The 17,547-nt window shown below is 43.5% G+C and overlaps 2 protein-coding genes across 8 annotated transcripts in view; both read right to left on the bottom strand.

Annotated features, from left to right (window-relative positions):
• mapk8ip1b (mitogen-activated protein kinase 8 interacting protein 1b) overlaps positions 1–17,547 on the bottom strand; it is a 121,290-nt gene that overhangs the window by 81,254 nt on the left and 22,489 nt on the right. The gene's annotated exons all lie outside the window — the stretch shown is intronic.
• On the bottom strand, positions 5,480–9,387 carry LOC110502468. 6 transcript variants are annotated; one of them, XM_036980423.1, is made up of 5 exons: positions 9,274–9,346; positions 8,881–8,938; positions 8,476–8,631; positions 6,865–7,874; positions 5,480–6,731 (listed from the first exon to the last, which is right to left on the bottom strand). In XM_036980423.1, exons 4-5 carry the CDS (start codon positions 7,787–7,789, stop codon positions 6,487–6,489), a joined length of 1,170 nt encoding a protein of 389 aa, XP_036836318.1. In that variant the 5' UTR covers positions 7,790–7,874; positions 8,476–8,631; positions 8,881–8,938; positions 9,274–9,346; the 3' UTR covers positions 5,480–6,486. The 6 variants fall into 6 exon arrangements, with proteins under 6 accessions (XP_036836318.1, XP_036836319.1, XP_036836317.1 ...); XM_036980424.1 differs by lacking the exon at positions 8,881–8,938 and having other exon boundaries at positions 9,274–9,387; XM_036980422.1 differs by having other exon boundaries at positions 8,881–9,369.

The following is a 17,547-nucleotide window of genomic DNA, read 5'->3' as shown; positions in this document are numbered from 1 at the left end:
CTCCAGGAGCACTGCTCGTATCGCCTACGTCATATCTCTCCTTACTGGACGGGCTCGTGAGTGGGGCACGGCAATCTGGGAGGCAAGGGCTGAGTGTACTAACCAGTATCAGGACTTTAAAGAGGAGATGATACGGGTTTTTGATCGATCTGTTTTTGGGGAGGAGGCTTCCAGGGTCCTGTCTTCCCTATGTCAAGGTAATCGATCCATAACAGACTACTCTATTGAGTTTCGCACTCTTGCTGCCTCCAGTGGCTGGAACGAGCCGGCTTTGCTCGCTCGTTTTCTGGAGGGTCTCCGCGCAGAGTTAAAGGATGAGATTCTCCCCCGGGAGGTTCCTTCCAGCGTGGATTCCTTGATTGAACTCGCTATTCGCATTGAGCGACGGGTTGATCTTCGTCACCGAGCTCGTGGAAAGGAGCTTGCGTTCTCCGTTGCCCCCCTCTCCGCATCACTACCATCTTCCTCTGCCGGCTCGGGTGCTGAGCCTATGCAGCTGGGAGGTATCCGCATCTCGACTAAAGAGAGGGAACGGAGAATCACCAACCGCCTCTGTCTCTATTGCGGTTCCGCTGGTCATTTTGTCACTTCATGTCCAGTAAAAGCCAGAGCTCATCAGTAAGCGGAGGGCTACTGGTGAGCGCTACTACTCCTGTCTCTCCTTCAAGATCCTGCACTACCTTGTCGGTCCATCTACGCTGGACCGGTTCGTCAGCTTCCTGCAGTGCCTTGATAGACTCTGGGGCGGAGGGCTGTTTTATGGACGAGACCTGGGCTCGGGAACATGACATTCCTCTCAGACAGTTAAGGGAGTCCACGGCCTTGTTCGCCCTGGATGGTAGTCCTCTCCCCAGGATTCAGCGTGAGACGCTACCTTTAACCCTCACTGTTTCTGGTAATCATAGCGAAACCATTTCTTTTTAAATTTTTCGTTCACCTTTTACACCTGTTGTTTTGGGCCATCCCTGGCTAGTTTGTCATAATCCTTCCATTAATTGGTCTAGTAATTCTATCCTCTCCTGGAACGTCTCTTGTCATGTGAAATGTTTAATGTCTGCTATCCCTCCTGTTTCCTCTGTCTCTTCTTCACAGGAGGAGCCTGGTGATTTGACAGGGGTGCCGGAGGAATATCACGATCTGCGCACGGTGTTCAGTCGGTCCAGGGCCACCTCTCTTCCTCCACACCGGTCGTATGATTGTAGTATTGATCTCCTTCCGGGAACCACTCCCCCCCGGGGTAGACTATACTCTCTGTCGGCTCCCGAACGTAAGGCTCTCGAAGATTATTTGTCTGTAGCTCTTGCCGCCGGTACCATAGTCCCCTCCTCCTCTCCCGCCGGAGCGGGGTTTTTTTTTGTTAAGAAGAAGGACGGGTCCCTGCGCCCCTGCATAGATTATCGAGGGCTGAATGACATAACAGTGAAGAATCGTTATCCGCTTCCTCTTATGTCTTCAGCCTTCGAGATCCTGCAGGGAGCCAGGTTTTTCACTAAGTTGGACCTTCGTAACGCTTACCATCTCGTGCGCATCAGGGAGGGGGACGAGTGGAAGACGGCGTTTAACACTCCGTTAGGGCACTTTGAATACCGGGTTCTTCCTTTCGGCCTCGCTAACGCTCCAGCTGTCTTTCAGGCATTAGTCAATGATGTCCTGAGAGACATGCTGAACATCTTTGTTTTCGTTTACCTTGACGATATCCTGATTTTTTCACCGTCAATCCAGATTCATGTTCAGCACGTTCGACGTGTCCTCCAGCGCCTTTTAGAGAATTGTCTTTTTGTGAAGGCTGAGAAGTGCTCTTTTCATGCCTCCTCCGTCACATTTCTCGGTTCTGTTATTTCCGCTGAAGGCATTAAGATGGATCCCGCTAAGGTCCAAGCTGTCATTAAGTCACGCGTCGAGCTGCAGCGCTTTCTCGGCTTCGCGAACTTCTATCGTCGTTTCATCCGTAATTTCGGTCAGGTGGCAGCTCCTCTCACAGCCCTTACTTCTGTCAAGACGTGCTTTAAGTGGTCCGTTTCCGCCCAGGGAGCTTTTGATCTCCTCAAGAATCGTTTTACATCCGCACCTATCCTTGTTACACCTGACGTCTCTAGACAGTTCGTTGTCGAGGTTGACGCGTCAGAGGTGGGCGTGGGAGCCATTCTTTCTCAGCGCTCCCTCTCTGACGACAAGGTCCACCCTTGCGCGTATTTTTCTCATCGCCTGTCGCCGTCGGAACGTAACTATGATGTGGGAAACCGCGAACTGCTCGCCATCCGCTTAGCCCTAGGCGAATGGCGACAGTGGTTGGAGGGGGCGACCGTTCCTTTTGTCGTTTGGACTGACCATAGGAACCTTGAGTACATCCGTTCTGCCAAACGACTTAATGCGCGTCAGGCGCGCTGGGCGCTGTTTTTCGCTCGTTTCGAGTTCGTGATTTCTTATCGTCCGGGCTCTAAGAACACCAAGCCTGATGCTTTATCTCGTCTCTTCAGTTCTTCAGTAGCCTCCACTGACCCCGAGGGGATTCTCCCTGAGGGGCGTGTTGTCGGGTTGACTGTCTGGGGAATTGAGAGGCAGGTAAAGCAAGCACTCACTCACACTCCGTCGCCGCGCGCTTGTCCTAGGAACCTTCTTTTCGTTCCCGTTCCTACTCGTCTGGCCGTTCTTCAGTGGGCTCACTCTGCCAAGTTAGCCGGCCACCCTGGCGTTCGGGGTACGCTTGCTTCCATTCGCCAGCGTTTTTGGTGGCCCACCCGGGAGCATGACACGCGTCGTTTCGTGGCTGCTTGTTCGGTCTGCGCGCAGACTAAGTCCGGTAACTCCCCTCCTGCCGGCCGTCTCAGGCCGCTTCCCATTCCCTCTCGACCGTGGTCTCACATCGCCTTAGATTTTGTCACCGGACTGCCTTCGTCAGCGGGGAAGACTGTTATTCTTACGGTTGTCGATAGGTTCTCTAAGGCTGCTCATTTTATTCCCCTTGCTAAGCTTCCTTCTGCTAAAGAGACGGCACAAATCATCATCGAGAATGTTTTCAGCATTCATGGCCTTCCGTCAGACGTCGTTTCGGACAGAGGTCCGCAATTCACGTCTCAATTTTGGAGGGAGTTTTGCCGTTTGATTGGGGCTTCCGTCAGTCTCTCTTCCGGCTTTCACCCCCAGTCTAACGGTCAAGCAGAACGGGCCAATCAGACTATTGGTCGCATCTTACGCAGTCTTTCTTTTTGCAACCCTGCGTCTTGGTCAGAACAGCTCCCCTGGGCAGAATACGCCCAAAACTCGCTTCCTTCGTCTGCGACCGGGCTATCTCCTTTTCAGAGTAGCCTCGGGTACCAGCCTCCGCTGTTCTCATCTCAGTTCGCCGAGTCCAGCGTCCCCTCCGCTCAGGCTTTTGTCCAACGTTGCGAGCGCACCTGGAAGAGGGTCAGGTCTGCACTTTGCCGTTATAGGGCGCAGACTGTGAGAGCTGCTAATAAGCGTAGAACTAAGAGTCCTAGATATTGTCGCGGTCAGAGAGTTTGGCTCTCCACTCAGAACCTTCCCCTTAAGACAGCTTCTCGCAAGTTGACCCCGCGGTTCATTGGTCCGTTCCGTATTTCTCAGATCATTAATCCTGTCGCAGTGCGACTTCTTCTTCCGCGATATCTTCGTCGCGTCCACCCGGTCTTCCATGTCTCCTGTGTTAAGCCCGTTCTTCGCGCCCCCGCTCGTCTCCCCCCCCCCCCATCCTTGTCGAGGGCGCACCTATCTACAGGGTCCGTAAGATTTTGGACATGCGTCCTCGGGGCCGTGGTCACCAGTACCTAGTGGATTGGGAGGGGTACGGTCCTGAGGAGAGGAGTTGGGTTCCCTCTCGGGACGTGCTGGACCGTTCGCTGATCGATGATTTCCTCCGTTGCCGCCAGGTTTCCTCCTCGAGTGCGCCAGGAGGCGCTCGGTGAGTGGGGGGGTACTGTCATGTATTGTCATGTTGTGTCCTGTTCCTGTTCTTTCTCTTCACCCTGTCTCCCTCTGCTGGTCGTATTAGGTTACCTTTTCTTCCCCTCTTTCCCCCAGCTGTTCCTTGTCTTCTCTAACTACCTCGTTCACCCCTTTTCCCACCTGTTCCCTTTTTCCCTCTGATTAGGTCCCTATATCTCTCTCTGTTTCTGCTTCTGTCTTTGTCGGATTCTCGTTTGTGTTACTCATGCCTGAACCAGACTATCGTCGTGTTTGCTGCAACCTTGTCCTGTCCTGTCGGAATCTGCCTGTTCATCTAACCTTGTCCTGTCCTGTCGGAATCTGCCTGTCCATCTGAGCCTACGTGTGTTTCGTCATTAAAGAAACTCTGTTTTGTTAATTCGCTTTTGGGTCCTCATTCACGCACCTGACAGGATTCCCCACTTTCAAGACAAACCAGTACAAACACTCTTTTAACTCCTATCTCCAACTCAGGAAAGGCCTGAAAGAAACAGGAGTTTGATTAGTGTGGATTTGCAGTAGGGTCCAAAAGCAGCTGATAATTGTAACCATTTATAGACTATTTAAGCCATCTGAGCTGTTTTTATCTGAACTGTCCTCATTAATGGGCTCCCGAGAGGCGCAGCGTTCTAAGGCACTGCATCTCAGTGCTAGAGACAGCACTACAGACACCCTGGTTTGATTCCAGGCTCTATTACAAACGGCATTGATTTGATGTTCCATAGGGTGGCGGACAATTGGCCCAGCGTCGTCCGGGTTTGGCCGGTGTAGGCCATACTTGTAAATAAGAATTTGTTCTTAACTGGCTTGCCTGGTAAAATAAAAAAATATTAAATTAACGATGTCTGTGCCATGTCTCCCAATGTACTGTTAGATGATTTTAATATCCACGTTGATGCTATTGGAAAATGCACTTTTGCTGCTGTCTTTATATCAATCTATGGTCTTGATATCTTTCAAAATGTTACAAGTCACATTTCGATTTAGTCTGCTCCGCTGGTATATATTGCTCCTTGCAATATAACTGATGTTGAGCTCCCCATCTCTCATCACAAAGCCCCCCTTTCCAAGCAAAATGTCCATCTCACCATTTCCTTTAGACATTTTTAAAACAGAAAACCCATTGATCTCATGAGCCTTATTAATACATACCCCAGTCCTGATTCCCAGTCCCCTTCTGACCTCATCACTCAAATCAATGACTGCCTTTGCTCTGCCCTGGATATTAAATCAAATTACATTTTATTTGTTACACACGCTGAATACAACAGTGACATGCTTACTAACAAGCCCTTAACCAACAATGCAGTCTTAAGAAAAATAAGTGTTAAGAAAGTTTTTACAAAAAATAAATGAACCCTACAGACGAAGAACCATATATGTGACAATTTTTCCATTTTAAGATAATCAGTTATTTTTATATTATTAATTGTGTGTACCACATTAGGTGTTTTATGGTTGAGAAATAATTCACCATACCCATATCTTCCAACAACAATTTATATTTTTTGGTTATTTCAAATAATACTTTTTTTAATTGCCGTTTTAATTTTTAGAATGTGGAAGAACAGTATATCTCCAGTGATGATTTCCGTTTGTGGAAGAACAGTATATGTGACATTTTGCATGACTCTTGTAAGATGTCCTTTTTTAACACCTGATATGATGTTTTAAGTACTTTCAAGTACATATGCCCTTCATGTAAATAACTTAAATGCAATATGTAGTTAATTCATTTGTATGGAGGTTCATTTAAAGGTGGTCTATCAACTTTAGCAATGATGACTTTTCTTAAAAGTTGAGTCATGAAATCTTAGTCTCATTTAAAATGAAGCCCTCAAAGTGAACATACCATAGAACTACCAAAATAGAATACAATTAAATTAATTCAATCAAAACAAGCACAACTTGTAAATATCAAATAGGGATAAATGTGATGTGCCAATATGCATGTCCATTATGCAGGTCCCGAAGGTCAATATTACAAAACGTTCAGAAAACCATTCTCTTTGTGTTTAACACTATGATCAGCAATTAAGTTGTGAATTGCGTTAAACCCATGCTAAAGGCAAGAAATGTCCTTCTGCACTGAGGTGACAGCAGTAAATAAGTATTAACTGCTTAGAGTTAATGCTAAATGTGGTGACAGAGAGACAGTGTATATTGTAATGAATAAAAAAAGGGAATCAAGATCAAATGAATACTCACATACTGTATGTGATGACTTATTTGTTTTTAATTAATTCAGATTAAAAAAGGTTCAAATGATCAAACAAAATAATTATCAACAGAACACATTGTACATAACATTTTCTACACTAGGAACAACATCTTAAAATTAAATTAATTCAATATATTGTGCTGGTTCAAATCATACACAAATTGATTCACATAGAAAACACCTACGATACATTTAATTTCCTACAATAGGGGTGACATGTCTTCTGAAATGTATACAGATTCAACATACTACAGTATACAGGTTCAGGGGATCATAAACTCACAGAAAAAACGTTTAATTATGTAGCTTGCTTTAACAACAAATTATTCACTCTGCAGTGATTCATAAAAAGAGCGTGCAGCAGCTGGCAAGTAGTTGAGCATGGTCATCAGATCTTGGTACTTGTTTTTTTTGATGGGCAGAGGACTCTCATATGCTCTAGGGTAGTGGCTCGCAAAATAGGGAGGTTGAGGTGTAGCTCCTTGTTTTGGTTTGGAGATCAGCCATGACTTCCATCCCTCAAATAGACTGTGGCTCTGTTTGGCGTACAGATTCCAAGGATCCTCAACTGAAATTAGAACAGAAACATTTTAAGTTCCTGACATCAATAACAACTTTCACAGTCAAGCATTAGGATATTTTATTGTTAGAACAACATGTTGCATGTTGATGGGATGTTAGTAAACTTCTCTGTGCAATACCTGTGACTTTTAACCACCTCACTGAGGTGATCTGTAGTCCAGCTGGTCGCTTGAGGACAGAATCTGGGAGGTGCCTGAAGTCTTCACATTGCATCCTCATCACCTTGAATGGTTTTGCTGGTTGTGCTTCAAGTATCATCTTTGAAACATCATCAGGTGTATGAAGGACTGACACCTTGCGCCTCTTCTCGATGGTGGCAAAAGATCGATCACAAGGAAGAAAAGAATGACCAGAGACCATGAACTTCTGCTCAACTTGGGTAAAGTAACCCATAGAGACGAGCATCGACATCAGATTGAGCATCCGCCAGTTGTTATTCTGCCCACAGCATCTGTCACTGAATATGACCAACTTGCGCACCTCTGGTTTGGTGAGTGGCGTGAATTTTGTCTTCACCCACTTCATTATGCAGCTTGCCACCTCAATGGACCCTCGGTGTGCAATCCCCTCATGCCAAACACACATGTATGCAGGATCTTCTTTTCCAAGTTCCTGGATGCAAAAGTTAAAATTTGACAGCTGCCGCTGGTAGTAGACATTGGAGTGGGTCAGATTAGGGGTGTACATCACCCCCTGTAGATCCACAGAAATGACATGGCAGTCAGCATTGGCTTTAGCCCACTCAGTGTCACTTTGAAGCTGTGTGTAGGCCTTTTCGGCTTTTCGATGGTGTAACTCACTTTCAACTGCAATCTTCCTCTTCTCCTCTTCAGATGTTGCTGCTGACATCTTAGTGAAGAATGCGTCACATTTGCCACAGGTGTCACTCCTGGATTGGCCGAAATTGAGACTCTGCTGTTTGAAAATGTCCCTATAAACCCAGAATTTTGCAGATGATGTGGTATTATTCTCTTTGTAGAGTCGGTACATTCGCAACAAATTCAGATCAGGGCTGAGATATTCTCTGTGTACATCCCCCTTCATCCGTGAGTAGTGGTTCTGGGTTCTTGGGAAAGATAGAATGTGCTCCTTGATGCCCTCTTTCACTGTAGCATGTATCCGATGTGGCCTGTAAAGAGACAACAAGGTGTTGTTAAACTTGTATTCTCTCAATGGTCTAGGGACCTGCCTTAGAGTGCAACTGTGTCGCTATAACCGGGGTACAAATCCCGGTCACGCCATTGCCGTTTGTGGCCGGGGGTCCTGTAGGGCGGCGAGAATTAGGCCAGTGCTGTCCGGTGGGAGGGGAAGGTAATCGGCACTCAGTCCTCAATGCTCAGGTGGTAGTTGGACAGCTTAGTTACCATCATTTTGTTTAAAAGTAATAAACATTTTTATATTTTTGTTTCAGAATTCGCTATTCATCCATTCGATACTCTATGTTAATGTTTAGAAGATTGTTTAGAGCACTGCTATAGTGAAATAATCCAGGCTGGAATCCATAGCGCATTACCTATTGCTATGCTTCCCTCTTCCATCTTCTAAAGGAGACCTAGCCTCAGTAGCCTGATCTGGAGACCCTGCAACCTCACCTGCCTCAGCTAACTTTTCCTGAATAACCTGACCAAAACAATTACATTTCAATTAGCAGGTTATTAAAAACTAGTACAGAGAATACAATATGTTTGTAATTGATATTCATATAGACATTAATTCATATTTTCACTTGCCTGAAGACGGCTGTTGGTTAGCTGGAACACAGACATGAAAGTAACCTTGCACACATTCAATCTCTGGCCTGCTTGCTGTACATGGTATTTGATGGTTTGTTTCCGTCGTTTGTTCTCCTTTGTATCCTCAGGTTTACGTCTCCGTTTCACCTCATGCTGCAATAAAAATTGACAATGATGAATTCAGAATTTAATATACTGTAGCACATTCAGGATATTGCTTGATCAGGACCTCCATCTTTCACACACTCCCAATCTATACACAGAATGAGTTTGTATTGCACCATTGTGTAACACAGCACTTTTAGAGTTAACGTTAATGTACGTATCATTTCTGTCAAAGTTAAACTATGCAAGTGTTCAATATAGCTATTATAATAATAGGCGTTTTGTCTTATTTCTAACCTGTTCTAAGCCGGAGAGAATCAACGCTTGTTGTTTCTCGTATGGGACAGTATAGAACCTGTTGAACAGATGCAGCTTGCGTTCATCAGTCAACTTTCCACAATCCTTTCTGCACGTCGTGGAACACGCTCTTCCCTGCAGGATACAGTGTAACTAGCTAGCTACTGTAGCCATGTCGAATCATCCGGTGGACGGAGAAAAAGTAGCTAGCTATGTTTCTTCTATAATCTAGCAATAACATTTGTAACGATAATGTATGAGTTAGTAGCCAACAAACTTTAGTTAATATGTTTTCTCTATAGTTACAAATTAGACAACCCAGAACATACATGTTAGTTACTGTACTCTATAGCTAGCTAGCTTGATTGTTTGATATACGGTTCTTCCACATACCTCTTTTGGACAGCTTTTCCCAGTTTTTTCTTGACCCTTACGATTTGTATAGGGTTTTCCCGCATCCCGTAAGATCTTCATTTGCCTGTCTTTCCATTCTTTTAGTTTTGTTTTACGTTTCTTTCCCACATTTCTGCGATTTTCATCAGCAACAGAAATGTTGTGCGGTTGTCCGTCCATTCTGAGTGGTGCACATAAACGGTTATTCCACGAGAGCCTATCTTTAAATTTAAAATTATTGTTAATTAGCGCATGGAAAGCTTGTGAAACCGGTTCACTATAGAAAAATGGTGTCCAATAATGATTTTTCATGTATATCTCATTTTAAAAAAAAATGTCACATATATGGTTCTTCGTCTGTAGGATTCAAATAAAAAATAAATAAAAATAACAGTAGCGAGGCTATATACAGGGGGTACCGGTACAGAGTCAACGTGCGTGGGCACAGGTTAGTCAATGTAATTAAAGTATTATGTACATGTAGGTATAGGTAAAGTACCTATGCATAGATAATAAACAGAGAGTAGCAGCAGCGTAAAATGCAAATAGTCCAGGTAGCCAACGATGTTAAGATGAGATATCACTCAATCACATAACCTTCACGAACCATTCCAGTCTGGTTTCCGCTCCAAACATAACACTGAAACAGCCCTGGTCAAAATCAATCAACTCCCTCCATGCAGCTGACTCAGGGCTGCTATCCATCCTCATCCTCCTCGACCTGAATGCAGCCTTTCATACCATCTCCTACCCACTCCTCACGAAACATCTATTTGGTGTTAAGGGTGTTGCACTCTCCTGGTTTTCCTCCTACCTCACTGACCATCAACAGTTTGTGCAACTGAAAAATCACAGATCAGGGTGCGTGACCTACCCCTGTGAAAGATGCAACATCAAAGTTCACTTCCATTGCAATGCAGATGACACCAAGATGACACCTCCCAACAAACCCACCACTCCCCTCCCTCCCACCTCCCTCATCAGCTGCCTTCAAGACATCCAGAGCTGGATGAGAATGAACCTCCTAAAACTTAACAGAAGAGGTCATGCTCATCGGCTCCAAATCCAACCTCTCAAAACAGTACAACCTCAGCATCACCATAGATGGTTTCCCAGTACCTCTGTCAACACAAGTTAAAAGCCTCTGTGTCACCCTGGAAAGTTCCCTCTCATTTGAACCCTTTATAAAAACCATCACCAGGATATAATTTTCACGAAATACTCTTTCAAACACACACTGTCACGTTGTACTGTGCAATTATGGCTATTAGCAGGTAGCTGGACAATAGACTTGCCTAGAAGGAGGGTATGGGGAGAATTCTATCGTCAACTGTCTTTCTAAGTTAGGTTGGCTGTATCACGTGATTGTTTGCAATTTCATTTTCATCCACCAGAAAAGACAAAACAAATAATACCACAAAAAGCATTATTATATATTATCAAGTTGATGGCACAGTCATATAGCTGGCACCTACATAAAGCTGAGTGACTCATTCATTCATGGCTTTGGATCTAAATAAATAAGTACCAACATTCTTTCTGATAGTCTTAAATAAATACATGTTTTGGTTATCCTGACTGGGACATTATGGGCTATTAGCAGGACAATATACCTTTACCAACACCTCACTGTATTTTGATACTTTGTGACTTTGTGGATGGGGGCTCCGGAGTGGATGGGAGCTCCCGCAGTGCAAACAGATGCAGGTTCGATACCCGTGCCGGCCTCTATATGTAATTATTGGTGGAGAGTCATGTCATATTTTTCGATATACTGTAGGCCTACTGTATTCTTACTAGTGTTGAGAAATGTGATGTTAAAAGTGGTGTAGGTATTATTTATTTAAAGCACATATTGAAGTTAGAAGCAATAGGATTTGAAGCAATGGCCTGCAACTCTTTTAGCACCGCAGCAAGAGTGCAAAAAAGTAGGCCCAAAATGAAGCCTGACCTAAATTTGAGATGGTTTTGGGTGACAGCGGCAAAACCGTTGAGGCTAGAAACACAATTCAATCCCAGGAACGTTCCTAAGGTCTTTCCGGTCTGTGCAAGCCTACCCTTGACCATGTTGAATTAACCCTTAACAGTGAAAACAGTGAGTATTTCTTCTAACAGTAGACATTGACATCTCTCTCCATAGGAAAACATTGCCTGCTGCCATAACTTCAACCTGATGCCTATGTGGATTATGATTGCCATATCAATCGTCTTCAATAACAATTAATCAGGCCACTATAAGGATGACCTGTGTTGATTTTAATTCCTGGAGTAACCGGAAGTGGTTAAATTGACCCAAACATTTTTGGGATTTCACTCTCTACAGTTAGTGAAAAACATTGCATTCAACCATCTGTTAATCAGTCAGTTCTTAATGTAAAGACTTGAAACTCAGGATTCTGTATAAGGGTGTCCCAAGGAGGATATTTGTTTACTCTCAGCTTCCTGTGACAACCTGGGTCATAGCGGCAGTGTCTATTTCCAATAAGTTTAAACATTGATTTAACGTCACCAAATGGACAGGCCGAAATCAACACCAACGAGCGATGGAGAGGAACCACTATCACTGCTCGGCCATCCCGAAAACAATGAGCAAGTCAATTGGGAATTTCAGCAATATATTAGAGCATGTCCAAATCGTGATGGTAAATGCCAATTGTAAAGTATTGCTAATGGACAGTGTACATTTACAATACATTTAACTAGGGATTTACCAACACCTAATGGGCAGGCTGAAATAAACACCAACGAGCAAAGGAGAGGAACCACTATCACTGCTCGGCAGTACCGAGTTCAATGAGCAAGTCAATTGGGAATTTCAGCAATATATTGGAGCATGTCCAATTCGTGATGGTAAATGCCCATTGAAATGTATTGCTAATGGACATTGTCCGATATTAATAATACATTGCCAGTCTTAACATGTTGCCAAAATATTCCTTTTGGACAGTGTCCATTACACATTTGCTATATTGTCAGTGTGACCATGCTCTTCTGCAAGTTGACAGTGTCCAATGCCAATACATATCCATTAGCACTTCCCATTATGAAATTGACAGGTTGAATCAACACCAACGCGAAATTCTGACTTCCTATGATCAAACATGACAAAAATACCTCCTTTGATTCAGTTGGTTGATTCAGGCCATCTCTACATTATTTTTTACATTTTTATTTCACCTTTATTTAACCAGGTAGGCCAGTTGAGAACAAGTTCTCATTTACAACTGCGACCTGGCCAAGATAAAGCAAAGAAATGTGACAAAAACAACAACACAGTTACTTATAAACAAACGCAGAGTCAAATAACACAATAGAAAAATCCATGTACAGTGTGTGCAAATGTAGAAGAGTAGAGAGGTAAGGCAGTAAATAGGCCATAGAGGCAAAAAAAATCAATTTAGCATTAACACTGGAGTGATAGATGTGCAGATGATGATGTGCAAGTAGAGATACTGGGGTGCAAAAGACCAAGAGGATAAGTAACAATATGGGGATGAGGTAGTTGGGTGTGCTTTTTATAGATTGGCTGTGTACAGGTACAGTGATTGGTAAGCTGCTCTGTCAGCTGATGCTTAAAGTTAGAGAGGGAGATATAAGACTCCAGCTTCAGTGATATTTGCAATTAGTTCCAGTCACTGGCAGCAGAGAACTGGAAGGAAAGGAGGCCAAAGTAATTGTTGGCTTTGGGGATGACCAGTGAAATATACAGTGCCTTGGGAAAGTATTCAGCCCCCTTGAACTTTGCGACCTTTTGCCACATTTCAGGCTTCAAACATAAAGATATAAAACTGTCTTTTTTTGTGAAGAATCAACAACAAGTGGGACACAATCATGAAGTGGAACAACATTTATTGGATATTTCAAACTTTTTTAACAAATCAAAAACGGAAAAATTGGGCGTATAAAATTATTCAGCCCCCTTAAGTTAATACTTTGTAGCGCCACCTTTTGCTGCGATTACAGCTGTAAGTCGCTTGTGGTATGTCTCTATCAGTTTTGCACATCGAGAGACTGAATTTTTTTCCCATTCCTCCTTGCAAAACAGCTCGAGCTCAGTGAGGTTGGATGGAGAGCATTTGTGAACAGCAGTTTAAAGTTCTTTCCACAGATTCTCGATTGGATTCAGGTCTGGACTTTGACTTGGCCATTCTAACACCTGGATATGTTTATTTTTGAACGATTCCATTGTAGATTTTGCTTTATGTTTTGGATCATTGTCTTGTTGGAAGACAAATCTTCGTCCCAGTCTCAGGTCTTTTGCAGACTCCATCAGGTTTTCTTCCAGAATGGTCCTGTATTTGGCTCCATCCATCTTCCCATCAATTTTAACCATCTTCCCTGTCCCTGCTGAAGAAAAGCAGGCCCAAACCATGATGCTGCCACCACCATGTTTGACAGTGGGGATGGTGTGTTCAGCTGTGTTGCTTTTACGCCAAACATAACGTTTTGCAATGTTGCCAAAAAGTTCAATTTTGGTTTCATCTGACCAGAGCACCTTCTTCCACATGTTTGGTGTGTCTCCCAGGTGGCTTGTGGCAAACTTTAAACAACACTTTTTATGGATATCTTTAAGAAATGGCTTTCTTCTTGCCACCCTCCCATAAAGGCCAGATTTGTGAAATATACGACTGAATGTTGTCCTATGGACAGAGTCTCCCACCTCAGCTGTAGATCTCTGCAGTTCATCCAGAGTGATCATGGGCCTCTTGGCTGTATCTCTGATCAGTCTTCTCCTTGTATGAGCTGAAAGTTTAGAGGGACGGCCAGGTCTTGGTAGATTTGCAGTAGTCTGATACTCCTTCCATTTCAATATTATCGCTTGCACAGTGCTCCTTGGGATGTTTAAAGCTTGGGAAATCTTTTTGTATCCAAATCCGGCTTTAAACTTCTTCACAACAGTATCTCGGACCTGCCTGGTGTGTTCCTTGTTCTTCATGATGCTCTCCGCGCTTTTAACGGTCCTCTGAGACTATCACAGTGCCGGTGCATTTATACGGAGACTTGATTACACACAGGTGCATTGTATTTATCATCATTAGTCATTTAGGTCAACATTGGATTATTCAGAGATCCTCACTGAACTTCTGGAGAGAGTTTGCTGCACTGAAAGTAAAGGGGCTGAATAATTTTGCACGCCCAATTTTTCAGTTTTTGATTTGTTAAAAAAGTTTGAAATATCCAATAAATGTCGTTCCACTTCATGATTGTGTCCCACTTGTTGTTGATTCTTCACAAAAAAATACAGTTTTATATCTTTATGTTTGTGGCACAGTGGCACAGTTCAAGGGGGCCGAATACTTTCGCAAGGCACTGTACCTGCAGGAGCGCGTGATACCGGTGGGTGTTGCTATGGTGACCATGAGAGCTGAGATAAGGCGGGGCTTTACCTAGCATATACTTATAGATGACCTGGAGCCAGTGGGTTTGGTGACAAATATGTAGTGAGGGTCAGACAACGAGAGCATACAGGTCGCTGTGGTGGGTAGTATATGGGGCTTTGGTTACAAAATGGATGGCACTGTGATAGACTACATCCAATTTGCTGACTAGAGTGTTGGAGGCTATTTTGTAAATGACATCGCCGAAGTCAAGGATCGGTAGGATAGTCAATTTTACGAGGGTATGTTTGGCAGCATGAGTGAAGGAGGCGTTGTTGCGAAATAGGAATGCCGATTTTAGATTTAATTTTGGATTGGAAATGCTTAATATGAGTCTGGAAGGAGAGTTTACAGTTTAACTTCTTATGATATAGGGACGCTTGCGTCCCACTCGGAAAATAAACAGGGAAAATGCAGTGCGGCAAATTCAAATAATGATAAAATCAAACATTCATTAAATCACACATGTAAGATACTCAATTAAAGCTACACTCATTGTGAATCCAGCCAACATGTCAGATTTTAAAAAGCTTTTCGGTGAAAGCATTATGAAGCTATTATCTGATGATAGCTCAATGTCAATAACGAGCGTAGCATATTTCAAACCTGCAGGCGCTACACAAAACGCTGAAATAAAATATAAAACATGCATTACCTTTGACGAGCTTCTTTTGTTGGCACTCCAATATGTCCCATAAACATCACAATTGGTCCTTTTTTCGATTAATTCCGTCCATATATACCCAAAATGTCCATTTATAAAGCGCGTTTGATCCAGAAAAAAACAGCTTACAAAAACATTTCAAAAGATGCCTATAAACTTTGCCAAAATATTTCAAACTACTTTTGTAATACAACTTTAGGTATTTTAAAACGTTAATAGGCTATCAAATTGTAGATGGGGCAATCTGTATTCAATACAGCAAGTAAACAAACCATGCTCCTTTTTACGTCTTGCGCAACTCTCAATAGTGTAACGTTGTTCCAGGGTGTGCTTCTTCTTCGTTGCACAAATGGTTCCTATCAAATATCCCTTGGCAAAGACAACTGAGGGAGCAGTCAGAGGCAAAAAAAAAAATAATAATTCTGAACAGTTAGTCCTCAGGGTTTTGCCTGCTACATAAGTTCTGTTATACTCACAGACATGATTCAAACAGTTTTAGAAACTTCAGAGTGTTTTCTATCCACATCTACTAATAATATGCATATCTTATATTCCTGGCATGAGTAGCAGGAAGTTGAAATTGGGCACGCTATTTATCCAAAAGTGAAAATGCTGCCCCCTATACCTTAAAAGGCTAACCAGACACCTAGGTATTTGTAGTTGTCCACATATTCTATGTCAGAACCGTCCAGAGCAGTGATGCTAGTCGGACGGGAGGGTGCGGGCAGCAATCGGTTGAAGAGCAAAAGACCACTTAGTTTAACTTACCGTAAGAGTAGGGGTGTTAACCCCGGTGTCCTGGCTAAATTCCCAATCTGGCCCTCGTACCATCATGGTCACCTTATAATCCCCAGTTTACAATTGGCTCATTCATCCCCCTCCTCTCCCCTGTAACTATTCCCCAGGTTGTTGCTGTAAATGAGAACGTGTTCTCAGTCAACTTACCTGGTAAAATAACGGGTAAAAAAATATATTAAAAAAAATTGCATTTAAAAGAAGTTGGAGGCCATGGAAGGAGTGGTGTATGGCATTAAAGCTTGTTTGGAGGTTTGTTGGCACAGTGTCCGAAGAAGGGCCAGATGTGTACAGAATGGTGTCGTCTGCTTAGAAGTGGATCAGAGAATCACCAGCAGCAAGTGCGACATCATTGATATATACAGCGAAAAGAGTCGTCCCAAGAATTGAACCCTGTGGCTCCCCCATAGAGACTGCCAGAGGTCCAGACAACAGGCCCTCCAGTTTGACACACTGAACTCTATCTGAGAAGTAGTTGGTGAACCAGGCGAGGCAGTCATTTGAGAAGCCAAGGCTATTGAGTCTGCCGATAAGAATGTGGTGATTGACAGCGTAGAAAGCCTTAACCAGGTCGATGAAGACGCCTGCGCAGTACTGTCTTTTATCGATGGTGGTTATGAAATAGTTTAGGACCTTGAGAGTGGCTGAGGTGCACCCATAACCAGCTCGGAAACCAGATTGCATAGTGGAGAAGGGACGGTGGGATTTGAAATGGTCAGTGATCTGTTTGTTAACTTGGCTTTCAAAGATGTTAGAAAGGCAGTGCAGGATGGATATAGGTCTGTAACAGTTTGGGTCTAGATTGTCTCCCCCTTTGAAGAGGGGGATGACCATGGCAGCTTTCCAATCGTTGCGGATCTCAGACGATACAAAAGAAAGGTTGAATAGGCTAGTAATAGGCGTTGCAACAATTTCGGCAGATCATTTTAGAAAGAGAGCTGATTTGTAGGGATCCAGATTTTGCAGCTCTTTTAGAACATCTGCTGTCTAGATTAGGGTGAAAAGAGAAGGTTGGGGGGGGGGGGGGGGCTTGGAAAGTTGTGGCAGAGGGTGCTGACATGTTGGCCGGGGTAGGGGTGGCCAGGTGGAAAACACGGCCAGCCGTAGAAAAATACTTATTGAAATTATCGATTATCATACATTTATCAGTGTTTCCTATCCTCAGTGCAGTGGGCAGTTGGGAGGAGGTACTTTTATTCTCCATCGACTTTACAATGCCCCAACACTTTTTGTAGGGCAGGATACATGCCATTTGCACATGGTTCACTGACTTTAGGGTTTGGAAGCCAACTTCTGATGATCATATATGGCAAATGGACATAACATCCTGATTTAGTACGTTCAATACTTATATAAGCCTTTTGGACAATTCACATGCCATTTGGACATAGTTCTGTTACTTTTCTGTTAGGAACCTGAGTTCCTATGATCATACAT

The sequence above is a fragment of the Oncorhynchus mykiss genome, chromosome 6, assembly GCF_013265735.2.
Source record: "Oncorhynchus mykiss isolate Arlee chromosome 6, USDA_OmykA_1.1, whole genome shotgun sequence".
Lineage (NCBI taxonomy): Eukaryota > Metazoa > Chordata > Actinopteri > Salmoniformes > Salmonidae > Oncorhynchus > Oncorhynchus mykiss.
This window is presented reverse-complemented; position numbering and strand designations above follow the sequence as displayed.

Bases quoted from the DNA above. Each gene is read 5' to 3' on its own strand.
- LOC110502468 (XM_036980424.1), bottom strand. From the start codon at position 7,789: ATGAAGGGGGATGTACACAGAGAATATCTCAGCCCTGATCTGAATTTG. The intron at 6,732-6,864 runs GTATTGCACAGA...TTCTAATTTCAG, and splicing joins GAGGTGGTTAAAAGTCACAG to TTGAGGATCCTTGGAATCTG.